At 43.2% G+C, this 26670-nt stretch overlaps 3 protein-coding genes across 5 annotated transcripts in view; all 3 read right to left on the bottom strand.

The window, feature by feature from the left end:
- Window positions 1-4428: 4428 nt before the first annotated feature.
- LOC111669829 (uncharacterized) lies at window positions 4429-9902 on the bottom strand. 2 transcript variants are annotated; one of them, XM_023426282.2, is made up of 3 exons: window positions 9824-9902; window positions 6338-8845; window positions 4429-5471 (listed from the first exon to the last, which is right to left on the bottom strand). In XM_023426282.2, exons 2-3 carry the CDS (start codon window positions 8819-8821, stop codon window positions 5130-5132), a joined length of 2826 nt encoding a protein of 941 aa, XP_023282050.1. In that variant the 5' UTR covers window positions 8822-8845; window positions 9824-9902; the 3' UTR covers window positions 4429-5129. The 2 variants fall into 2 exon arrangements, with proteins under 2 accessions (XP_023282050.1, XP_023282051.1); XM_023426283.2 differs by lacking the exon at window positions 9824-9902 and adding an exon at window positions 9185-9814.
- A 249-nt stretch (window positions 9903-10151) lies between these two features.
- Window positions 10152-19266, bottom strand: ntd5 (ntl-dependent gene 5). The gene is made up of 8 exons (XM_023426290.2): window positions 19151-19266; window positions 17654-17788; window positions 17010-17201; window positions 12947-13070; window positions 12367-12443; window positions 11449-11631; window positions 10990-11187; window positions 10152-10813 (listed from the first exon to the last, which is right to left on the bottom strand). Exons 1-8 carry the CDS (start codon window positions 19215-19217, stop codon window positions 10731-10733), a joined length of 1059 nt encoding a protein of 352 aa, XP_023282058.1. The 5' UTR covers window positions 19218-19266; the 3' UTR covers window positions 10152-10730.
- An 802-nt stretch (window positions 19267-20068) lies between these two features.
- Window positions 20069-26670, bottom strand: part of dbpb (D site albumin promoter binding protein b) — a 9275-nt gene continuing 2673 nt past the window's right edge. For both annotated transcript variants that reach the window (XM_023426356.2, XM_023426355.2), the window contains exons 4-5: window positions 23451-23710; window positions 20069-22509 (exon numbers count right to left, since the gene is read on the bottom strand). In XM_023426356.2, the coding sequence (XP_023282124.1) occupies window positions 22294-22509; window positions 23451-23710 (476 nt within the window). In that variant the 3' untranslated portion in view covers window positions 20069-22293. The remainder of the gene's footprint in view (window positions 22510-23450; window positions 23711-26670) is intronic.

Below are 26670 nucleotides of genomic sequence, written 5' to 3'. Positions count from 1 at the left end.
CCCTATGCCCCCCCCCCCCCTCTCCCTTACAGCAGCCATTCACTCTCCCCCCCTGACATCTACTGACTTGTCTGAGGGGGCAGATTCAAACAATAAGCACTTTAGTGTTTGTTTGTTTGTTTGTTTGTTTGTACATGACTTTGTCAAAAGTAGACTCACTGATGAAGTCAGTGCAGTTCTTTAACGTTAGCAGCTGAAGTGCCATGTAATGTGATGGATAGAAAAGCGAAGGCAGGATAAAGAGATGGTTTATTACAAGGCAGCGAGAAAAGCCCGGGAGTGTTTTGGACTCACTTCAAATCATGTACTGCAGCAGGACTGCAAGGCTCATATGCTCCTGTCAAGATACCTTTGGGTCGCCCTCTTAAAGTGATTTAGTAGCTGGTGTTTGCGTGCACATATGCGTGTGTGTATACGTGTGAGTGTGTGTGACACCACAGAGAGTCACAGGTCAGTAAGTCTGTGTCCGTCAGCGTAAAGTTTACAGTATGTATCAGCACTGGTGCAGAATCACCCGAGTTTCACATCGCTCTTCAAGCCTCCAAAACAACTTGGCTGAACATGGAGGAGAGTGTTTGCCTGTGTGTGCATGCTCTCTCACATGTGCCTGTGTGTGTGTGTGTGTGTGTGTGTGTGTGTGTGTGTGTGTGTGTGTGTGTGTGTGAGAGAGAGAGAGAATGTGAGTCTGTGTGCCTTTGGGCTGCAGAGGAGGGGGAAAGTGGGGGAAGTGAGGTTGTAGCTGGAGCACCTGTTCCGTCGATTTGACAGACAGGCCGGTGTGTGCTGGTTCAGCAGGTCATAGAGGGGGGAGACACAGAGGGGAGGTAGAGAGGGTGAGGCAGAGGAGACAGCGAAAAGTTGGACAGGAAGGGGAGGGTGCAACACGTGGGGGAGGTTCTTTGCGAGGAGGACAGGAAGAGAGCCGGAGCCGACGGGGGAAAAAAAGGAGGTTGCTGCCATTTTATCTGATGTGGAGAGAAAGACTGTGACATCAAGATCCACTAATCAGAGAACATGGAGCAGAGATAGCACTGTTTGGCCCAATTACGGTTGCCATGGAACAAAATGGAACAACTAATGGAACACAAAATGAACAGGAACCTTAATTTAATACATGGTTATAGACAGACGGCTCTTTCAGGTGCCATTTGCAAAGTACATCTGTGTTTTTCATCATTATAAAGTCTCACCTTTGACAGCTTCCCCTCTCATGCCCCATAAATGCATTTCACACACACGTCACATACACATATATAAACACTGACAGCACTGACAGTATGGCACATTATTGTAGGGAAGGTGATGTAATTGCTTTTTGCTCTGGTTCCCCACCACAGCTACAGCCTCTCCTCTACAGCCGGGACTCCCTTTCTGATTAACACCTGTTAGCCTCCTTCTTTCTCTCCCACCCTCCTACTCCCTCGCTTTCTCTCTCTGACACACACACACACACACACACACACACACAGACTCCATAGTGTTAATCCTGCACTGTGTCTGGTGAGCGAGGAGGCTTGCACGCTGTTAACCTTTCCCTTGTGAAATATCATATTTCTCTGTGTAATTCTGGGCTCAGTAATCTTTTCATAGGACCTTGCCCTCACATGAGACACACAGGCCAGAAAGCATAACATTGCCTGGAATAAAAATATACTCTGCGTCTGCATAGGTGATTTCATATTTATGGCTCCATCTACAGAGTTTGAATGTAGATCCAGCTCTCCCCGAGGCTCACTGTCTTCTGCTTTTCACCGTGGTGTAAGTATCCTTCCACCATTTGAGAGAGCTGAGAGACAGCATGGAGAATGAGCCAGTGCGTGCAGCACATCATAGGTGTAAGTGTGCCCTCACATGGCTGAAGTGTGCAATGACAAGTCACGCATGGTGGACCAAAAGGAGGAAAAAAAAGAAAAAAAAAAAAGCACCCATGGTTAGTTTAGCTTCCCATCATTTTGGCTCTCAGTGGCAATAATGGGACGTCTGTGATGCAACAAAGCGGATACACAACAAACATATCAAAGTACCGAATGTATCAAAGAGAATAAAAAGCTGAAACATACCAGTCTAACACACTTCATTACATCTGCTGCCTCTCTCTGGTCGTTCATCACTGAATCTATTCTCGTCCCTCTCTCCACTCCTCCTCTACCTTTATCACTTCAATCACTTGGCGATGTGCCTTGTGCCACTCAGAAGGCCGGCTGCCCGTTCCACTTCACGCAACACAAACACACACACTCATGGACACACACACACACACACACACTCCACAGATTTCTGTCCTCACTCCGTCCGTCATCCATCTGTCTGTCAGTCACTGCACTTTGAAGCTCTGTGCAATCTGGATAGTTACCAACCCCGCACACACACACACACACACACACACACACACACACACACACACACTGTACTATACACACACATCTCCAGCTGGACTGCTGATCTCACACACTTGGCCGGCTGAATATTCATCATCATCATGCACTAAGGACCTTGTAGGCTCAGCGATGCAACAGCCCAGTGGTATCAATTAGGGGACCAGAATCTGTTTTGTGTCAATTTATTCTTTTTTTTCCTGACAGAACAGCATTGATTTAATGGCTGAACCCTCGGAGTGACCTTAACAATATGTTGGTAGCACTTCAATGAGCTTCTACATCCTGAAGGTTAAGAGGAGTTGTTAGTGAGGAGACCATCTTTTATGGAGTAGTGGAGTTAATGGTCTCGTTGCCTTGCAGGGTATGGTAATGACTGTATTGAGTGGGTAAAGTCTTCTATTGTGGTATATGTATTTTTTGTAACATGATATCAACAGACAACATATAATGATACAGTCAGACTAAATAACCCGATGAGGATATTTGTCTTTGGTACCCTGTGGAATCTATTCCTCAGTGAATACACCGGGCACACTACTGTAAGCTAAGGTGCTAAACAAAGACAAAAATTAATGCATAAAAAGTTCCCAAAAATGAACCAAAATTAATCCGGAAAAACAACCTGGAAAAACAAAGTATTTCAGCATAGTGATGCAACAATCCTGTAAATCCAGTGTCACCATAAACAAGACATGCTCATGTATTTGCAACCTTGCCCACAGTGGCACAAAACACCTGGAGATATTCAAGAATATTCCTCCTCTCCATACTACCTGTTACCTTCCTACAGCTACACACTGCAAACCCTGAGGAGATCCCCTCCTGACATGGCTCCAGTAGAAGAGATGTGGGTTAAAGGTCAAAACAGTTCTTTTATTGTGCAAAAATGATTTCTGAAGTTCAGCTGAAGCTAATATGAGGTTTTAGTTAGTCTCAGTCTGACTCCCCCTTTTGTTTCCATGCAGTGTTTCCTTGTTGACTTGTGGCAGGAGGGAAGAAAAATACTGAGTGAATTTTACTTGTTTTGAAAACTCAGACTGTTATTAGACTCATATTAGCTTCACATGAACGGGTCACTTCAATCGAAATCGCTTTAGGAAGGGATCTTGCCGCAGCCAGCATGTGGACAAGAGAAACAATTAGAGCGACTAACACAACTAATAAACTGGTCCATTAAATGTGTAGCTATCTTACAATAAACAGCAACACAGTTGATAATGTGACATAGTATATATTGCCATATTGTCGAAAAACAATGTTTATTCTATAATTAAAGACACTCCGTCTGTGAACAACATGGATTGTTAAAGGTAAAACAGATAAAGTAAAACATGCATTAGATGTGTGTTTTTATGGTTGTACTAGAGCAAACTTTACTATCTCAAAAACCAGACCGTCTCTCAGCAGACTGCTCGGTTAACCTTTGCTCCTGACTCTCTCTACGCCTCTCTCCTTCCACTGACCCTCTGGAAAGGTGTGTTTGTTGTTTCAAACTAAAGTACAATGGAGTTCAGTGCAGGCCTTTCAGCATGCCGAAGCGTTTCTGTCCGCACAATGGCCAGAGCAGAAGTAAGGAATGGGGCAGCCATGAGGACCCAGTTAGGTCATTTGAGCGATACAGTATTTAATAACTTATCTTGAGCTTAGCTCTGTTAGGCTTCCTGGCTTAAATGGAGCAGAAAATTGAGAGAGTGCAAAAAACAGAGGACTGTCTTACAAACTCAATTACTCCCTGGAGGCAGTCCAAGTGGTCAGTTTGCATGCACCAGCAGATATATATCAGGTATCTTTTCTTTTTTTTCCTTCACAAAGATCCATGGAAAGTCTCATCTTCTGTGATTAATGTGGAAAAGAGAATCAACTTAGAGAATAAGTTCAAATCAGCAGAGAGATATGGACCCTGGCCCTAGTGATCATTATCAACACGAGTCATATGTTAAAGTAAAATCCTTTTTTTGAAAAACCACATTAAATATACTTAGATTCTTTTAACATCTGTATGGAGGAGACACCAAAGTGGAAGCAGAAGTAAAACAGGACAAAGACTGAGTTACAGTTTACAGTCAAAATTTAATTCAAATAAGTTAACATAATTCACATAAAACAAAAGAATCCAAATATAGTGTTTATGTTAGAATAACTCAAACATTTGGTCAAACTCTTACATGATATGGATTAAATACATAAATTGACAGCTGCAACAAAAGGAGTAAGCATCTTCATTCACAATGTAAAAAAAAAGTGAGTATTGAGTTCAAATAAAACAAGTGCAAATGACTCACAGTGTCTCTGACGGTAAGAAAGATAGATTACATCTTTCACATAAGATAGTGCAGCTCTTACAAATAGTACTCTTTATATATACACAAGTAGAGCAGAGAATAGTCTAGAGTAAATAAATTATCCTTCTTTTCTGAGCACTTCAGGGTTTTATCAAGGATTGTATGTGAATGCAACTTCATGGGGGCAGGTTAGAGCTTTCCCTTTTATATTTGCAAATTTTTTCATATGGGAAAACTAATTCTAAATCATATGTGACTTTGAAGGCTGTATTTTTGGCCCATTGAATGGAATGGGAATAATATACATTCATATAAATAAATTACCATTAAAAACATTGAAATAAATATTGCAAGTGCTCCCTTCTTTGAACGTAAATTAATGAGGAAAGTTTAGTGTCTAATCATAGTTAGATGTGACCACCCTGCCAACACGTCTCTCCTAACTCCCTTCACTTCGGAGTCAAACTCTTTAAGTTTCCATTTCAGACTCTGAGTTATCCAAGTTAGACACAGTGGAGCTGTACCATTCTGCGCTCTCCTCTTCCTCCTGCACTCCAGATACGCCGCCGCCTCCTCTGTCCCTCCTCTCATTCAGCATCTCCATGGCCACTTGGTGGTAAGGATGTTTGCGTTTGGTGTGTCGGCGTAGCGTGTTGCGCTCGGCGAAGCGCGTGTGGCAAAGTTGGCACTGGTAGGGTTTCTCTCCGGTGTGCACCCTTTGGTGGCGCTGGAGCTCGCCGGCCTCCCTGAAGCGTTTGGCACAGATGGGGCACACAAAGTTCCTCTGGCCTGTGTGGATGTGCTTGTGTCTCTGTTGAGCAAAACAGTAAATATCTTAACACTTATTATAGCAGCTATAATCAATAGTTTTATTGAGTGCTCCTTTGTGAAAGGGATCGCTGAACCTACAGAAAATTACCATCCCACCCAGCTCTATGGAGATAAACAGCATCTTTCAAAGCGTTGTTGGGATTTCACAGCAGCTTTACTGTTTTGGTTCACTCTCCGCTGCTCTCATTGCATCATTGTGACAAAAAGCCAAACCTGCCCGGCGCCAAATTTATCAGCCAGATGACTCCAGATGACTGCTAATGTTGCGCTGCGTGTGCTGCATGTGTAAATAGTAATATAAATAATATTACTATTGATATATAAATAACTTTTTCTGACAAGTAAACCATATCAACTGAAAAGTGTGTCAGAATTATCATTGGCAGACAGAAAAAGAATCGGCTATTTTGATAATCACTTAATCATTTTAGTAATTTTTCAAACAAAAATGTGAAATATTTACAGGTTCTAGCTTCGTGAAGGTTTTCTGTTTTTCTCTGTTTTATATCAATTGGAAACTGAATCTCTTTGGGTTTTGGACAGCTGGTTGAGACAAAGCCAGTCGATGGAACAGGTCCGTTTTGGCTCGGGGAAATTGTGACGGGCTTTTTTCCACTAATTTCTGAATCGATTAAGTGATTAAACTAGAAAAATACTGGCAGATTAATCAATGATGAAAATAATTATTACTTGAAGTCCTACTTCACAGCTTGTTTCTGCTGCTCCCAAGTGGCCAAGAAATTACGTAACTGTCACTGCACTAATAATTTGTGACATTTGTTCAAGTGACTTCTGTTATTACCAACGCTGCTAATGAAATAAAAGTTATAATTAGCCGACACTGACCTGCAGATGGCTGGAGCGTTTGAAGGCTTTGCCGCACTGCTGGCAAACGTGAGGCTTCTTCTGCGAGTGAGTGATGGCGTGGCGCTCAAGGTCGGAGAGGTAAAAGAAGACCCGCGGGCACAGCTGGCAGTACAGCACCCTGCGAGAGCCCATGTTGTTGGGTGACGCTGCTGGAGAGAGAGGATCCAGCGGGTCGAGGGGGTCAAGTTTGCCAGAGGAGAGTATGGGTCCAATGGGAGGGGAGGGTGGAGCAGCCGTGTTTGAGAAGTAAAGATGGTCATCCAGAGGTAAGTGTTCTGAGTGCAGGTCAGAGGGGTCAAATTTGGGCTCTGAGGCTGGTGACTGGGCTTCTGCCTCTGAGCTAGGCTGAGTTAAGGGGTCATAGGTCAAACTAGCGGATTGTGGGTGCGGAGAGGATGCTATAAAAGCTGATGGCTTGTTGTTGTCATTTGAGACTTCTTCAGCAGGTATGGCTTCACTTCCAGGGTTTGAATCGGAAGAGCTGATCTGAGTTTGTGTGATGGGAGTCATGCTGTGGTCATTCTGGAGAGCAGGAGTGGACGAAGGGACGGAGAGAGAGGTGAGAACAGACCCGGAGTTCACGTTGTTCACTCGAGACAGGATAACAGGGGGATCGTTGGCACCCAGTCTGATGACGGGGTGAGACAGCGTGTGCAGAGGGGATCCCAGTGTGCTGACCTGACCAGAGGACAAAGGGAGGGAGACCGGGGCTGATGCTGCAGTGATCTGGGACAACTGACCTGTGGACGGGTCGAGGACAGCGATAGGAGTGGAGGTAGCGGCAGAGTCACCAGAGGCAGAGGGCACAGAGGAGAGGAGAAGAAACATGGGGGTGGAAGCGCCAGGTGAGGTCTGAGTAACAGAGAGGGGAAGCGAGAGACCCACCGGAGCAGAGGAGAGCTGAGGAGAGGAAGAGGAGGACGACAGGAGGAGAATGGGAGCACTGGTTGAAGGGTTTGTGAGGATCTGGATGGGCTGGCTGGGGACTGATATCCCAGAGGAAGGGGACAGAACTGCGTTAGCCTCCTGAACAGCTTTAATGCTTGGCTCTGCAGCCTTTGAGGGATCTGAGTTAGTGACCAAACTCATGAAGACGTCTGGAGCTTTTGTCTGATCGACACCTACTGATGGTGAATCAGTGTCAGGGGCTGGTGAGGGGTAAAGATCATCAGAAGGTGCATTTAGTGCATTATCTAAACTTTGGCTGAGGCTAGGATCTGCCGACTGCGACGACCCCTCTCCTTCTACCTCGGCCGAACCGGCCTGATCTGACTGAGGATCGTCCGACGTGGAAGCGCGGACCTGCGGCACTTTGAGCCCGTCTGGATTGAGAGTATACGGGATTCCCTGGTCGTCTATGAGAAGAAGGTTTTCAGTGTCAACGTCTAAGGAGGAGAGGGAGGTGAAGACAGAGGTAGAAAAGAAAGAGGGGGACAGAAGCGAGTCTTCAAGTGTGTCTGCGCCATCCACACGCGGCACAGAGTCCTCTACATCATCGTCGTCCTCCTCCACTATGTCTCTGTCTCCTTCTCCCTCGTATTCATCTACCTCCATGATCAGCGAGGTCTCACAGCCAGAATCATCCAGAAAGCGCCCGCACCTCCTTTCTTGACTCTCTCTTTTCTTGGGCAAACTCAAGTCCAGTGGTTCCGTCTGATCCTCCACTCCCGCCTCATCAAACGTCTCATAAGACTTCAAGTCCATTTCTTGCAAAATTATAGGAATATTTCTCTCAATTTCTCTCTCTGTAGTTTCCTCTTTAATTCCCTTCTGGCTCATTATTTTAACTGTATTGGTGCTGCAGATCAAAGCAGTTTCTGACCCGTCAGTGTGGATGATTTTAGTATCCAAAACATCTCTCTGTTTGCACATTTTACCCCCTCTCTCGGCCTCCGTCTCATGGAATGATACTGCTTTAGGTTCTTCAGTCTTTAGATGAGTGATGTCTTTGAGCTCTCCTTCATTTTTAACAGCAGGTATTTGGATTTTACTTCTGTTTTTTCCTGTGATCACAGTTCCAGCTGAGACCAAAACAGGTCTTCTGAAATGTGAGCGAGCAAAGTCTTTGGTCAGGCTGATGGCGGAGTTTGTGATTGGCCTCTTGCACCGTGGGGGAACAACAATTTTGATTCTGATTGGTTGGCTCCGCAGAACAGGCACTCCAGTCTTTACTGTAATTGGCTGCCTGAACCCACCAATCTTACTTATTTCCTGAGAGGCTGGCTTAGAATTCCCGCCCACCTCTGGCTTTTTCCCATTGACAGAAGGAACATCTTGTCTGATGATGGTCACTGCTGCTTTGACAGGGCATGGCTGGAGGTTACCTGGTACAGTACTGAGTGAGGTTTTGTCCTTTGGGTCCGAAAAACCCTCTGTCACTGGCCCTGATCCCTCTGCACACTGGCTGCCATTTTGGACATCCAGGCTGCCACTGGTCAGGACTGAAGCCAACTGAGAATCCATTTTGGGGCATACCTATTTATATTTCTATAAAATAGGGATAAAATAATAAATTAAAAACTCAGAGTAGCAACATCTGAATAAAAATAAACACAATTCATGGTGGAAGGGGATTAAACATATCCTGTGGTTGGCTGGACAAACTAAATGTCTGGTCATTATTGGGGTCAAGTTTATTGCAAAGAGCCAATAATCAGCACTGATTTTGTGATATTACTAAAAGCCTACACATGAAGCAGATTACCCCCCCACCCCCACCCCCACCCCAATCCCTCAGTGCGAAACTGATGAGCGACCCCCCCCCCCAACACCGTCCTGTAATTGTGTTGGTTACCTCGCATGATCCTAAATTATAGCTTTTCTTACCGAGGGGTCGAGCGGAGTCGCCGATCATTCAGAGCAACACACTGGAGCACCGAAGGGTCCGACTGATGTGAGCGAAATAACATTCCCTCTCATACTTCTTCTACCGTTCACATGCAACACTGATAATAAAAAACGCTTCATTTTAAATTCGCCTCAGAACATTATTCCTACGCCGGCTGGTTTGCATCACTAGCCTGTCCTAATATGTGTCTGGGGATAAACCGAGGAGCACTGTGTCCGTGGAGGACGCCATTACGCACAGTCCTAGGTCCGAAATGCCAGTATTATTATGGTGCGTGTGCGCCGTGACAGCTCTCGGACCTGGGACAACGCCATCACTAACGCGACGCTCGGAGCAGAGAAACATGTATATTTACAGACAATCGCGGTGTGGAGCGGATCCTTCCCTCAGCACCGGAGCTTCCTCGGACCTACAGCCAGCCATTTTAGAGCCGAGGGTCCGAGACACCGAGAGCGCAACCCGGCAGCGTTAGGACAAACTTTCCCTGCGCGCTGTCATTTATTCCAGCCCTGCTGTGAGAGCCGGCGTAGGACGCGCCGGACACGCTTTCGATACATTTAAAACTGTATTTTAAACTATACTCCACCCATACACTCGCTGCATAGGGACTGGCTTACCCGAGCTGTGGATATTTCCGGAGGACCAAATATGACTGTGCAGTGTAAAGGGTGATGCTGCGAATGCTGAGGGAGGGAGGGGTCAAGGGGAGTTGCTATGGTGTCGCAGCCTACCGGGTCCGACCAGTAGCCATGTTCAGCCTATGAGTATGGTTGAACCTGCAGCCTGCTCAGAAAGGCTCCGTGTGCGCCTGAGAGTCACAGAGACGGGGGGCAAAGATAAGAGAGGCACAAAGAGGATGGAGAGAAATGAACTTGAACTCACACAGCAGGATTTATGTGCAATAATAATAATAATTTTAAAAAAGGGGGGAAGCCAGTGAACAAACCGTTTTGACATTATTTTATTTCAAATCACTCACATCATTAAAACTTACAAGCCTCAAGACTTGATGCGTCAGGCATTACAGAGGGAAGAAAGATCACACAGTGAGATATCACAGAGTCGAGTCATTATGTGTTAGGCTACATGAAGCTATCATCACTGGCATAGCATGTATTAATGCATTATATATATATATATATATATATATATATATATATATACATCATCATCATGGAGGCCTATGAATTACATCTACAGAACCACTGGCTCAAGCTGAAGGAGGATCAAAGTAATACTTGAGATTATAATTACGCTTGCAGTTTGATAGTGTGCAGGAGAGAGAGACAGAGAGACAAAAGGCCATGATGCCACAAGCAGAGGATAGACAGCTTAGCCTGCTGATCCACAAGAGCTGTGAAAAAAAAAAAACAACATGTCAGCGTCTAATAGACCATAATGGCAAAGCTGCAGAGTGGAGGAGGACTGCCCCTAGGTGACGGGGTGCTGGTGTGTCGGGAGGTTTTTCATATTGTGACACTGTGTCATGAGTGTTGGGCGGGTCGAGGTCAGACGTGCAGGTCATCACTCCACGTCAACAGGCTCACACGTTTCAATCTCTGAGACCAGCCGATGAGGGAAGAGTTTGTACTGCAACCACGTGGGCTCTGAAAAACAGAGAAGGTGCACGAATATTACAAGAGTCTCCAAATGTGAAATAGACAAATAAGTTCCTCTCATGTTCTTTTGACTGTATGTGTATGTGTGTGTGTGTGTGTGTGTGTGTGTGTGTGTGTGTGTGTGTGTGTGTGTGTGTGTGTGTGTGTGTGTGGTCCTGGATTACCAAGGTAGCAGGCTGGTAGCTCCAGTTTTCCATCAAAACAGGTCTGGAATGCAGTGAAGCTGCAATGCTTGTGAGGATGTTTGCAGTAGAACGCCACGTTTTCCCCGTGAGGAACCATGGCATCTGTCACGTCAAACGGCCAGCGCTTCATTTCACCAATCACCACACGGCTTCTTTCAGCGGGGATGAGACAGCGAGCTGAGAGAATGATCAACAAGGTATCCAAGTATGAGTGTACACGTACAAATGCTGTATTGATCCTCATAAAATTCTATTTACAGATACATATTTGCATGTTTCTAGGCCGTGTTTATGTAATGTTCATTTTCACACATTGAATGTACAATAAGAACTTAAATGGAAAGTTTTTATTTCTCTAAATAAAACCCCCTTTAGATGCATTTAAATACAGATTTTGTTGTTGGTGTTTCTAATTGAAACATCCAGGATCTCCCTCACCTCTGCAATGTGGGGGTGATGCACTCCAGCTGCCATTCGACAGGCAGGTGACCTTCTGGGGTCCGTCCAGGAGGAAGTTTTTTTTGCAGAGGTAGTGGATGTCAAAGTCAACCTCATATTCAGTCTTCTGGACAGCCACCACGTAGCCCTGCTCCACATCTGGAGGAGGCTGGCAGTACACTTCTAAGAGAGTGGGGGAAAAAGCAGATTACCCGGAGTTCCATCTTTAAATAATATAACACTAGAGTTACTTCAAAGAAGGACGGAGACATCGTTGCTCAGTTACTGCTCAGCTGTTGTTTCCTGACACTTTACCTGCTGCTGATTGTTGGTTTTAAAGTGTAACTGAAGACTTGGAAAAAAATCTCTCTGTACTTTTTTTCTTCCCTTTGTCTTTAAGCACCTGTCTCAATGACTTGAGAAGCATCCTGCAAGAATTTCCCATTTCCCACTGTGGAGCAGGCCATGCAATTCCAAGTTTAGCCACAAGATGGCAGTAACACACCGTGAAACAGAGCAGTAGATCTTGGAAAGCTGTGTACTTCAAGGGGTTTGTGTGTTTCTGTTTGTCTCCTTCTTTGATTCACTCTTTCTTACATATCTGATCACACACACACACACACACACACACACACACACACACACACACATGAACAAATGCACACTACAAATGATGGTGAAAAAAAACCAAAACAACATTCCCTCCCAACAAGACACACACACATTTGCAGTCTCTTGTTTCACTGACTCACACATCATCTTCTGCTAACCTTGAAAGATGCATGAAGTCATACTGAGTGTAAGGAGGATGTAACACACACACACACACACACAGACACACACACACACACACACACACACACACACACACATGCTCATACACATTATGGTCAATGCAAAATACTACTACACACTTACTTTTGCAGATAGGGTGAGGATACTGCCAGGTCTGATTGTCCTGGCAGAAATTTTCACTACTCCCCACTATGTCTGCTCTGTAGGAGAGAAAAGAGACAGTGATGGAGACAGATGGCAGCGTGACATTTACAGTATTGACAGCTAAGGAGCTTCTAAATGAAAGTGATGAAAAAAGGTGTAAATGATTCCTTTTTCCACTCCGTCTCTCTGTCAGAGTGTCTAAATGTTGTGTGCACAGTTCTGGCTGACACATTCACTCAGGCTCATCTTTATCGTGTGAGATGAGTCAGTGTGTAAAGGGGAGTCAATACAAGATTAGACTGTAATGACCTAGTTAGCTCAATGGAGAGATCGTCAGCTGGGAGATCAAAATGAATTCCCTGCCATTCATCGCACATCACCCGTCGTTCCCCAACACCTCTCCTGTACTCAAGCCTTCGCTCCACTCCCTGCCTCCTCTTCACACTCCATCCCCGTCCTCTCACTTCCTCCATTTCTGCCTTCCTACCATTTCAGGTTTTCAGAGCCGTTGCCCACGCACTGACAACATTAACCTCCCGTCAGTCCCCCACTCTCTCACCCAGACAAGCAGCTGTAGCGAATGGAAGTTCCTACAGTAGCGTCACCCTGGATGCTGAAGGTGTTGATGACTTCCTCGGGGAGAGGGCAGGTTTGGGCAGCAGCAGTTTCTGGTGTCTGAGTCTCTGAAGGGTCAGAGAAGAAAAAGGAGGTGAAAGACTGGTAAAGACAAATGAGCAGTGTTGGAAGAAGTATCCAGATCCTTTATTTAAGTAAAGCAGTAAAACCACACTGTAAAAAAAAAAAGTAGCAGCAAAATCTGAAAATGCCTTGAAGTGCTGTTCTGTTATATAATATAATAAATGCTGATGCAGTAATGTGTAAGCAGCAATTTTACTGTGTAGTTGGTCAAACTTTAGCTCATTTTCTATATACTCTGTATTAATTGGTAGTTCATGTGTGTGACAGTGCATCATATTTATAAGCTCATCATATTTTATGTTTGTAAAATATTAATTCATAAAGTGACTAGTTAAAGTGCCTCACACAGATGAGTGTGATATTTATTTCTCTATTTATTCTCTGTATTTATTATTTTTCAGTTTCTATATTTCTCATAATCAGAGTCGCCCTCTTGACATTTTGAACACTGACATTATTGCATGTTTATGTCGATACAGAACCAGAGGTGCGATGTAACTACGTTAATAACATTTACTCAAGTACAAATTAAAGGTACTTGTACTTCACTTACTTTCATTTCATGAGACTTTTACTTCTTCTAGCAAACTATTGTTAGAAGTTACTTTACAAATGAAGAATTCAACCTACAACATTTGTGAGCACTGTACTGTACAGACCTACTTATACTAGCAGATCGATGATACATTTACTTTACTTAACCAACATTTTTGATGCAGACCTTTATTCTTGTAATGGAGTATTTTTATATTGAAATTATTGATATTGCTACTTTTACTGAATACCTTCACTGCTGCATTTCCCCTCTCTTCTACCTACTGTTGCAAATATCGTAGGCTACTGGTTATTCTGCTGCACTGGTTAGTTTGTAGAGTAGGTTTGTGCAAAACTGAAATATTATACATAGATGAAATGCATAGAGGAAACTACCCAAAAGTATCAAGTGATCACAGTGAGCTCCACCTTGACCAGCTGCTGCAATAAAACACTGCTTACACACCCTGCACCAGTGGTAATTACTGCAACAATGAAACATGCAATAATGTATATAACTTTCAGAGTCCATCATTCTGCATATTGGGTACTTCTGCTTTTGATGCCTTAGGTACCTTGTGGATGATACTTGAATACTAAATACTATTATATCCTACTCAGTGTGTATCTAATGTGCATTGTGATTCAAAGAACTCAACACTCACAGAACCCACCCACAGTACAACGACACAGAAAACACATTATAATCAGCAAATACTGTAACTGATGGATATGGTCGAGAGCCAGAAGCAGGGAAGACAAAGTGAGGGAGGATGGAGGGATGGAGTAAGAAACATCCATCCTGCTACCTCATTTGACTTGTATTAACCAAGGTTTCTATTTAGTTTGTGACCCGCAGAGGCGTTTCACCTAATGTCTTGTTCTATTTAAGTTGAAATAACCCTTCTTAGATAATAAATCAAAGTTCGATGAGCCGGTGAAACGGGCGCCCAACACCTCTCCGTGCTCACAGCTATATCTGTGATTGTATAACACCTGGCACAGTTCATTCCTGGAAGTTTGAGTACCTCACGCTGGTGGAAATATATATATCAAGAGTGGTGCTTGGAGAGAGGCTGGAGCGACCCGAGCTCCATCAAGCGCAGGGTTTCGGAGCTGAACGTGGCTTTGAAAGGCAGAGACAGCTCTTGCCTGAGGGCTGTCTTAGGCATCTGAAACCGAGAAACGTTAATATAAGAATGTAAAGGGACCTATGGGAGAGGGAGAGTTATGAGTCTGTTTGGCTGCGGATGAGAGCCCGAAGCCGAGTTCTGTTTTCACATACCGCCCTTCTCCTGCCTCGCACTGCTGCCACCCACACAGGCTGCAGCACCAAACTGCTACGAAGCAGGTATATCGAATTCATCTTTTAAAACATGATAAAATAGTGATTTTGAATGAACAGCAGCGTTAAATACACAGCCCTCTGATTGAGACCAAAGACGTAAAGGTCCAAACAGCCACCATATGAGCCCTTCTTGTGTGTTTTAACTCACAGAAATACACACTCAGACATCCACACACCACAAACTAAATAGCCTAGAGCTGCATGCTTGTCCTTGGCTCTCATTGTAGAGAGAGACCTTATCAGAGGCCTCAGATGGAAGAGGATGAGAGGAGAAAGAGATGAGAGGAAGAGAGGATGAGAGAAGAGAGCAGAGGAGAGGAGAACAGGGAACAGAAAGGCCTGGAGCAGCAAGAGAGCTCTCTGACTCTTCTGACTGTGATCTGTCGCCCACACACACACACAAACACACACACACACACACACACACACACACACACACACAGAGTACACACACATTCACACTCGCACACAGTGTGCACGCAGCTCTGTGCCACTTTGACAGCGATCTGCCGCCCACTGCCTCTCAACAGGCATGAAGGAGCTCGACTCACACTCTAACACACATGCGAAAGGACACACAATACAAACGCTCTCATACGTTCAAAACCCACCTACCTTCTGCCTGTCTCTCAGCAGGAGGATACTCTACGAGAGAGCTGAGAATCATATCCTTATTTCACATCTCTGAACATATCAAACATCTCAAGGGTGATACCGGGACCCAGCTGTGTTGCGGATTCTTTGGAGAGCAGGTTTACTGTAGCTCCAGGTGTGTGATTAATGCAGCAGGAATCAAACGTTGAAGCCTGAAATTGTATTGTTCTTACCAGAGCTGACAGGCCCCACACAAGTAATAAGCAGTACGTACTTTCAGGTGCTGTATCTTGATGAGATGTGTCTAGATGCTAAGAAATATTGATGGCTTTACTTCATGTACTGCTGTGCAGCCTCATGGCAGGGTGGTAGAAGTAATAAGGCTGCACAGCAGGAACACAATTTGCCTTTTGTGAGCCACCTATTCAGATTTTACATATTTGTTCTGTATTGAGAGAGACAGAAAATTGAAATATTTCACCGTGTGATTATGTCAGGACACAGTGGTTGGTTGAAAAATAACATGAATCACGGCTGGTTCCAGCTGCTCCTGAGTTTGTCTGAATTTGTTTACAGCTCTGTTCTGACCCCCGTGGCCTAAACAGGTTCATATTTACCGGGTCACATGTCAGTTTTAGTTTCAATTACGAGACTGCAGAAGACCTATAGCACATAAAACACTTAAAAAGTAACTTATAATCAACTTATCATGTAAGATTTTTGTTGAAATTGTGTTCACAAGGTTGCATTTTGATCATAGCCTGTTGTTTAGTATGTAATTTGGGTTGTGTTAGGGTTCGGGTTTCTTTTGTCCACCATGGAATTACAAAACATAAAGCCTTAAAGGCTAATTTTGTCTACAGGTAGATTACATAATGCAAGACATTACAATAACACCACAAACTGTGGCCCAAAAGATGAACGGATTGTTATTGACACATACAGTGGCAGAAAGTATAGATTTGTGAGCTGCCCTGCACTTACACACATGCATTGCATCTGATCTGCATGCACACATGTATTCAGCTTTTATCTCCTCTTTAAACTTATCAGCAGTTCAAGAGTAAAACCTTCAGACAGCCAATATGAAAAGCTCTGGTTGCTATGGTGATGAGGAGAATAGGTCCCAGTTGTGCAATGTCTCAGCCGACACAGTCACAGAGGGGTTTCATTCCTGAATATCAGTCTGTCTCTCTCTGTCTTGTATGAACACAAACACAAAGAGCTGTGTTTATTCCTCGACCATCACTGACCGACACACGTACTGTGCACATGCAGCGTACCTGTCGCCTTTGTTAAAGAAAAGAAAGAATACTGAATTTGAGAAACAAACAAACACCACAGCATTCCCCGCCAGATGTTGATTACCTGTGGTAGAAATTCTTGGTTATGAAGGGACCTGAAGTGGAGAGTGAGAGAAACATTTTTCTGTTGAACTCAAACCCACCTGTGCAGATGGGCTCATCCCCACTCCACTGTCGGTCACCTTGACAACGGCGAATAGTGGCATCCAAGCCATTGGGCAACGTGAATCCAGGCTTGCAGCGCACTTCCAGCAGGGCAGAAAAGGAGTGAGTGGGAGAGAGGAGGCGAGCTGCTGACTTTTCACTGAGGGGTAGAGGCCAGGCACAAGTACGACCTGAGGAGGAAAGAGATGATCCGGAGGGAGGAGAGAGGAGAGCGAGCAGGAGACAGGAAACAAAACATTTCTCAGAATGTGCTGGATCGTTCCTTGTACAAGAGAAATGAAATGGTTAGCGTTAAAACCACTTTAAAAGAGCACTAATGAGGTTGTATAACTAGACTGGATCCATGCACAGTGCCCCCTTTTACAGTGCACAAGCATAATAAAAAGCTTGTGTTCAGCACTGGCATGGGGTGCATTTTGAGCCCGGATTTTGTGCATGACCAAGGCTTTTATTTCATTTTCCAGGAAGCAAACACACACACACACACACACACACACACACACACACACACAGATGTATGTTGGCACAGCTGGGTATACGCACACACAAACACTTTTAATGACTGAGCCCAGAGTGGTGTTCACAGTGGCAAGTGAGGGCACACATGCATACAAATAGTTACCTGGAGCCACACAGCTGAGACCACACTGGCCGTCACACAGACACTGGCGCTTGATACCGCAGTCTTTGTCAACTTTGCAGGGCCGAGGACACGTCCTCCTCCTCTCCTCTCCCAGAAGTCTCTCCGGACATGACCCTGTTGTGATACCACACGGACTGTCACACTGCCGCTGTAATTGTCCCTTTGTTTACTTCTACTCCATTTGCGGCCCCTTGTAAAAACCGCAAACACTAAGGGCCATAATGAGAATTTGTTTGCGGATTCTTCTTTGTTTTCTGTTTGAAGGAAAGTAAATTCAGTGCGGGCGGCCGGGCAAACATTTGCCACCCAGGTTGCCAGATGAGGATTTCGGTGGCAGCCATTCACCTATCAGTCTTTTTTGTATAAAAGTGAGTGCATAGTGATTACTGTGCGTGTTCTCAGCAGAGAAAATGTCTAAAATGCAATTCATATTTGAACAGGATCAGTCTGTGCTGAGGGTACTCTAGTACCTACAGCCCCTCCTCATTTCCCTCACACATATGTACTCCACCACACATCATAAAACCAAACCCTCCACTTATTTTACATTGCACGCTGATATCGACACACCCTCAGTGCCCAGAACATTTGAGGGTGGAGTGGTGGGAAGGAAAAGGGGGAGACCGAGTGGGTTCCCCTTTTTTCATTTCTGAGAATGAAAACATGTGTGATACTGTATTCACTCTGCCCTCAGCACGTGTGACCACAAACACACATGTGCTGAGCTTAAAAAAACACACATGATCAACCCAGGGCAGCGTTGAGACACAGTGTACAGTACGTACAGCACATACACACAGTACCTATGATATTAGAAATTTTATTAATTATTGCAATTAATTGAAATATAAACCAGTAATATGGAAGGTCTGGAATCTCCTGTGGAGGTGTGAGAAAGGTCAGTGATGATCCAGCACAGATAATGCATTCAACAAAATATATATAAACCGTTCACCATGACTTTGTGCAACCAACATTTGCATTTTGAGGGAAAACTGGTGGCTCCTTATTAATTAACAAAACAAAAACACAAGTAAATGTACTAAATAATTTTACTTGACTTGACGTGACTTCCCCATCATTTACTTTATATGACTGCCAATCCAGATTGATGGTTTTTTTTCTTATTCAACATGAACATTATTGATTCAACCAAGTGCTTTTCAATCAGGAACAAAAGTGCACACAATATATTGCACAGGCTCGTCCTTAATTAGTGCAAAGGATTAAATGCATGTTTGATTAATTGCACAGTCCCAAGTTGGCAAAATAATCATCTTTACGTTAAAATACAATCTAAAGTGAAACAAAACTTGAGGTGGGAAGTCCAGCTGGTCAATAATTGCACTCAATTAATATATGGTCATTCCTCATGTGTGTCCAGTTTTTAGTGACGGTTCAGCTGTGTTGGTTGTGTATGCAGGGATCTTTGTGAGGGTGAGTGATGGGAGTGACGTGAAGAGTCAGAGGACTTACCTGGAGTCTGCAGAGACACCGTTCCAATAAGAGCCCACAGGGACAGCAGCAGCAGTGCACAGTCCATCCTTGAAGCCTGGCCTTAGACGATATGAGGGAGGGAACGCGCAGACACAGCATTTTTAAGGAAGGGGGAACAAAGGGTGGGAGAGGGGGGAGAGGAAGAGCCGGGGAGGGAGAGAGAGGGAGAGTGAGGGAGAGGGTACAGCCCTGGAGCACACATCTGGTTCGCGTTGCAGAGGAAAGAAGTGAGGAAAATTCCAGTCTGAAGGACCTTTCACCTATTTCTGTTGAGACAGCAGATAAAGGGGATGACACATACGTGGCTGTTGTCCAAGCTAATAGTAAACAAACGGAGTAAACAAAACAGGAAATGCCATCAGTGGAGGAAATTGATAGGTTTTACCTGATGCCATGAGTGCAACATTTTTCTCTCCCATAGATCCAACCATGCAGCGCAGTGTGACATATGTCTTTAATTCTTTAATTGATGTTAAGGCCATTACACTGGTTTTTCATAGTATAATCATACTCTTCACAGTTAAATGGTCTGTAATATTCTACCCCAGCTGCACTGAGGAATAAATCCTGTTTGTGAGCACTTTATCCCCATAAACGCAGCACTTTTAATTTAAAAAAGTGTGAAATACTCATTAAATGTCCAGGAGAAGAATTTCCTTCGTTGGGCAAGAATGCATATTTGGACCTCTTTGCCTATTAAAGGAATGTACACGATGTGAACAGACAGGGAGGATATCAAAACAAGTGGTCTTGAGACATTTCACTGCATATTATAGTCTGGTTATCCTGAAATTTCACCTCTGTCGCCCATTTAACTGAATAATACTGGGCTTTAATTCAAGATTCAGGCACACGAAGCTCAGGAGAAGAACCCGGAGTAAAAAAGCAGAGCAGTAGTGAATGAGAACAATCTTTTATTGGTGTTTTTGGGAAATCTCAACTACATCCAAACAACCAGCACCGAGTGGGCTGGGCACCATGGACACCACTGATGCAGCAGGGCAGTTGTAGTTCAATTAGAGTCACTAGAAGATTGATCAACCACATCTGTGAGGATATTAGAGACTAAATCCTGTTGGGAGAGCAAACAATCACTGATTGAGGTGGTAAAGGCTGAAATAAACCAACAAGGAGCATATCGACAGTGTGCATAGTCCATACACTGCTGGGGAACAGAAGAGGTCATCGTGAAAGATAAAGTAAGTCTGCATGAGCATCATGTTCAAGTTACTGAGCCACATTTGTGAAATCCATGGTCAAATAAACCAAGGTGGCAGTAGTGTCCGTAGCAGAAGCGAGTAATGTTGAATGTCTGGAGGTCTGAGACAGGATGTAAATAGCAGAGTGAGGGTTTCTTTCCATTTGAATTGTCTTTCTGAGGAACAATGAAGATCGAAGATGTTTCAAGGTGCAACAGATCATGTTCATCCAAAGAAAGAAAATCATTCAGTAATATAGAATAGCAACAATAAGAGGGATAATCATCATAATCATAACAATAATAATAGCAATAATGGTAACTATTCATCATGGTCATTAAGGGGATTAAAATCACACTCTATTACTAGTCACCCCTCCCCCCAGGAACATAACATAGTGTACCATGCCCCTGTGCAGGTGATGTGGGTACACAGAGAAGTTTATAGATACAGTAAAAAGTAAGGAGTAATAACAGGAGTAAACAGTAAGGAAGGAGCAGTATTGAAAAAAGCACTAAATAGCAACAAGCTTTGTGGATCGACATAGGAAATTTTGGCTTTTATTTCTCCCAGAAATCTGAGAAATTAACACCATTCCACTCAATGGGGGTACTCGACCCATCTCCTGGAATACATCAAATACACAAAATAGTATAGGCCTATCCAATATACACAATATTTCTCCCCCCGTAATAATGCTAATTAAAGTGTGTTCATAAAGTACAGTAAAGTAACGATGTGCGTTTTACTGGGAAGGTTGATTACTATTTCAGAATACATTACAACACTGAGATTTGACTATCTCTATGTACTGTCGAGGTACAAGAGAGACACAGGGACAAAATGTTATGGGAAGAGTTTGCACATAACTGCGAGGGGATTGAAGACAGAAATAGAGCAGCTGAATTTAGAAACAGAGGACGAGAAATGTCCCAACAATTCAAATAGAGGATCAAGAGGAGCAGAGTTACCCGGGGCATCAAAACAGACTCTCACCAGCTTAGGTGAGATATGAAAAAGACCAGCGTAGATTGAAAGCACTCCACTGGGACTGAGCAAAAAAATAAAAAATAAAAGATAGAGTCAAAGATACGAGTATGGACCAGAGACAGATGTACCAATCTCATATATAACCTCGAGGTACACGTATTGTTGGGGAACTGAAGTCAGTTAAAAAAAGGGTGAAGTATTAAAGAAGAACACACAAGACTGAACAAGACAAGTGTTGAGGGTAGTGCTGGACTGTTTACATGGTGTCTACTCATGTCTCTCATTCTGCCTCTCGCGAGCATGCCCATTCCCAGTGACAGAAACATAACAGGAAAAAAATTAAGTGCTTGAGTAAAATCCACAAAAATGCTGAACTATACGATTTTAAGATAATTTTGCTCTCTATATTACAATTGTTACATGCGTCCTCGCCCCTGCTGCTGCATCCTGACTACGATAATCAAGTTGAAAAATACCCATCGATGGCTGACCACCTGTCAAACATCTCCTGACTCGTCTATAATAAAAAGATATTTACCATAGCTTCCCCCCATCTCTATGTCCCAGTCATGTAGAAAATATACAAAATTATTCTCCAAATTTGCTCTCCCTCTAATTTTTCAGAAGTATTATAAAAATATACAATTCTCCAATAACAAAACTCTTAAAAGTCACATCTTTCATCTGTTAAATTATTCTCTCCATCCATCACTTTTAAGAGCTGACACCTCAACAAAACAAGACACCTGAGCTTCAATACACAAACCTTCTCCTTGTCTTATACATTCATCATCATAATCATCATCTTCCTCATCATCATCATCATCATTATCCTGACCCCATTCTGTCCATCATGCCACCCCGAGAATTCTGAAGTCTTAAATTTAATCCAGCTTATATTCCTCCTCTTCGTGATTTCACTCCGTGCCTTCATCACTGGTCAGCGAGACGGTTCTCGTATTTACTAAGGATGTTGCGACAGCGGCCCAGTTCCTTCCGCATCTCGGCCACTTCTTGTCGGAGCGCAGCGTTCTCTCTCTCCAGGTAGGCGGCGCGCACGGATATCTGGTTCTCCTTGAGACGGCGAGCATCTCGGGAACGCTTTGCTGCTTCATTGTTTTTATACCTCCTGGTCCAGTATTTCTCATCCTAAAAGAGGACAAACACAAATAGCATATATTGATTATCATGGTTGATCAGGTAATTGAAGTTTTTTTAGACAGAAGTACTTCAATAAAATGATTAATGAACAGTCAGACTTGTTTCTTAAGGAGTGTGTAGCGCTCTTCTACAGCTAAACTCCTTTTATGGTAATGTGGGTGTTTGGCCATGAATGAGCGTGGGACATGTTCCTTTCACATACCTCATCCTCAGCACTAAGTTCATGTCTGAGAGTAAATAAAATATGCAAACAACCTAAATGTCCCACCTCCACAGCTGAGGAAATTACATACAGCTCCAACACACAGGCAAATATTTTATGCTTTTCCATAAACCTCTCACTATTGTGAGTGTGGTAAAGTTTCTAAAAACGTCCCAATACCAACTTATATATCTCTCTTTTTGTTTTCCAGATTTCAGTTGTGTTGCTCTAGTGTTTGTTACTGTTCTGCCCCTTTCATACTTCGTCTTCAATGTTTTCAATGTGAGGTGCTTTCCCTTAATTTAGTAATATGTTCCCTTGAATATGAACTAAAACAATCAGTTGAGAAAATTGATCTGTCACAATTTTGATAATTGATTTAGTCAGTTATCAAGTAATAATGCCAAACATTCCCCAGTTACAGCTTCTCAAATGTGAGCATTTGTTAGTTTTTCTCATAGTTTATAGCTGTAATTTAAATGTCACTTTGAGGATATCGCCTTAAGCTCTGACAGATTGTGATGGACATTTTGTTGACAAAACAATTGATCAAATAATTGAAGGTAAAAATAAAACTAGAATTAATTATATTTTCCCTTTAAATACATGATATGTGCCTTAAAACGTCTAATCGTGGCCTTAAATGACTTCCTGCCCACGGTTCCAACTGACCAGCACTGCTCTGAATTCTCCTGCTGCTGCAGTAAACACATCTGAGTTCACCCACCTTCATGTTATCAGGCACCAGGATCTTGCGGGCCTTCTTGATCATTGGCTGGGGCTTGAGCTCCTCTTCACTGAAGGAATGCCTCCTGGGGTCGAAGTTCTGCTGGCTAGAGGCGCTGGACATCGCCATGTCCGAAGGATCCATGTCAAACATTCCAACCACATCTGGCCCGCTGCCCGTGGGCGTCAGCAGAGGTGGACAGGAGGACGAAGAGGAGGAAGAGGGTGACTCACAGGACTCATTCATACTCGTTTGACTCCCTGGAATCACAAGGAAGATAGATTTGTTTCAGATGCTTTTCACCGACCTGCATTTAAACTGAAACTGATTTCACTGCCAAACGTACATAGAGGAGCTGATGACAGCAGGCCACTGTGATAATAATAGAAACACATGCAGCATTTCACCCTGATGACCACCAGATGGAAGCAGAGAGCTACGTTCTTGGCGTTATAAACAACAAACAACATTCCTTTGCCCTTAACTGATCCCAAAGAACTGAGGAGGTTTTTCAATCAGCTTTCATGGACATGAAGGACAGCAACAAGGGTAGGCTCGTGTTTAAAGAACACACTGGGAATATGCCCTGACATTACATATGATACAATTATATAATATTATGTATAATAATACTTTACATTTTTTGCATACAGATAAACAGATATTATGGAGTTACAGGTTTCCATAATACAAAATACTCCAAAATATACTTCTGTAACACAGATCACATCGATGTCAAGTACTAATACTATATCAGCTCAAAGAATTATTGATATATATGATTTATTACAAACCTAAAAACTGCTAAAAATTGAAAATCCAATTAGAAATAGTTTCATTGTATCTCTCATTTCATATAATACTGGTTTAAGAAAAGTATAACTATCCCTACATGCCTGGGAATTTAATAGCATCTCTTTAAGCAGCCTACAGACAAACCAGTGCTTTGACAAACTGACACATAACTACTGCTACATGAAATCTATCGGTTCAATCAGTGAATGATATTGGCTTCTTTTATCAATCAAATCATTCAGAAATTCTGGTAGACCAAAGCCAACATCCAGAACTAAAAACCAATACAGAAATCTAAAAGTGTAAGTTATGTAACTTTCTACCCCCTCCCCTTAAAACCAGTTTCTTTAAATGGGGCCAGTATAGGGCTATACGTCACCCCACCCCCTTTTACCCCCTACATCTCCATACACAAACAGCTCAGTCAACATCCTTATTATAAATATAGTCAACCAAAAAAACAAACTTGAACCATCTCACAATTATAGGCTAATGATAGTCTTGAGTGTGTTAACTTCAAAGTGATCTTAACTTTAGTCTTTAATTTGACAAAGGGAGCCATTGTCAAACAGTATCACAAGCTCAGGGATAGACAGACACAAGACAGGATAGCTACTCAACGCCACAACATGGCAGCCTTACAAATGACAATAGAGTCGCAGCAGTCTAAACTCAACCTGTAAACCTTCAATTCCACAAAGCTGGCAATTAATGCAGACTTACAATGTGGAAACACTTTCCAAAAACAACATAATAAGCACTTAATGTGGTGTAATGGCCAAAAATCTTTAACTCTGGTGGTGGTGGGAAGAACAGGCAGGTTGTTGGTTGGAGAAAAACAAACCCATCCCCTCTATCTATGATGTGTTGTCACCTGCTAAACATGTTATCTGTGCGTCTGTAATATATGAGCAGCGATCACATGAGTAATGGCTGTGTATTGGCCAGATAATATGAGCACATATTCTCACACCAGTTACACGCTGAAGTGCGAACTGTTCCTAAATGATGTTCCCATGTTCCACAGTGAGAGTGCCGCCATAACACTAAAAAATTAAAGTGTTTTCGTAGGCGCCAAGATGAAGTCAAGCTCATAGTACATAATCAGCAGGTCTAAAAGTCACCGAATCTTGATTCAAATAACAACCATGTGCTTATGACTAAACCAGGAGGTTCGATGATTTTTGCTGCTTAAACCTGACAGCAGGTACTAGTGAGCGCAGCCAACTGGTGTAGTGTTTTTTTGGAAGGAAAACGTGCCAACCCTCACTTCTCCTGTGGTACATGGTTGCCTCTCTCTGTTTTTTGGGAAGCTCCGGAACGCAGACCTGCAAAGTAGATTTGGTGCATTTTTGTCCACGTGTCTCAACTCTCAGTGAACAGGAGGCTTTTGCTTTTGGAAAAAAACGGTCAAATATGTGACTAAATGCATTTCAGGACTCATACAACTGCATTCCACGAAGGACTGAAGCTGCTGTGGATGCAGAAAAACAGTAGCCCTACCTCTATTTAGGAAACTAATATACTCCAATGTTCATAGATGTTGCTCCATTTAATATTCATGAATCAGCTGTTGGTTGAGCACCTTTATAATACCACAGACTAGAATACAGCTTCCTTTCTTTCCAGCTGAGGGTGAGATGAGGAGAATAACAACTTTAGCAAAGTCAAAATAAAACTAACTTTTAGACTCAACACTATTTTGTTTTTAAGCAGTAAGACTTATTATTATTATTATTTTCATGTAATTATTAGATTCCATATAAAGGGGTTGTAAACAAAATACATGGGCTTTGATCATGCAGTATGAATACATTATCAGTTTAACAACATGCCCTTTGTCACTAAAGGACTGAATTAAAGGTTCTGCGTCAGCGTCCTATTCAATATAAAATTCTCCTCTGGATATCAGAGTACTTAATATCATTCAATGGTCATCAAATGTTCAGTTTGAAGTCCAGCAGCTCAGGGAAACTCTTCCTGTTGCTCAGTGTGTCCCTCCCCCCGTGGACTCCTCCTACATGTCTACTGGCCCTGCCTCTAGTTCTCTCACTCCAGTACTCTCAGCCTCTGCACGTGTAGCGACGCGTGCACATGGCTGTGGCGTGTGAAGTGGGGAGAGATTTAAAGACACGCAACTGCAAACACTCCACACACTTTTCTCTCTCTCTCTCTCTCTCTCGGTACTGCTGTTGTGACCCTGCTGCACATTAATAATTGGCTGGGAGTGAATGCTGATTGTGTTGTACACTGCAGTACATAGATCACATGCCAAACCAAACCAAACCTCCTGGTCATTGCTATGAGACTGACTCATCAAATAACTGAGGACATCTATCTTTACTGCACCTTTTTTCCAAATACTTCACCTCTCACCGATACCTCAATCCAGCACCATGCTACAATATGAAAAACAAATTTCAGC

Source organism: Seriola lalandi, unplaced genomic scaffold, assembly GCF_002814215.2.
Source record: "Seriola lalandi dorsalis isolate HSWRI2012SDOR001 ecotype SW California unplaced genomic scaffold, Sedor1 jcf7180002054825, whole genome shotgun sequence".
NCBI classification, from domain to species: domain Eukaryota; kingdom Metazoa; phylum Chordata; class Actinopteri; order Carangiformes; family Carangidae; genus Seriola; species Seriola lalandi.
This window is presented reverse-complemented; position numbering and strand designations above follow the sequence as displayed.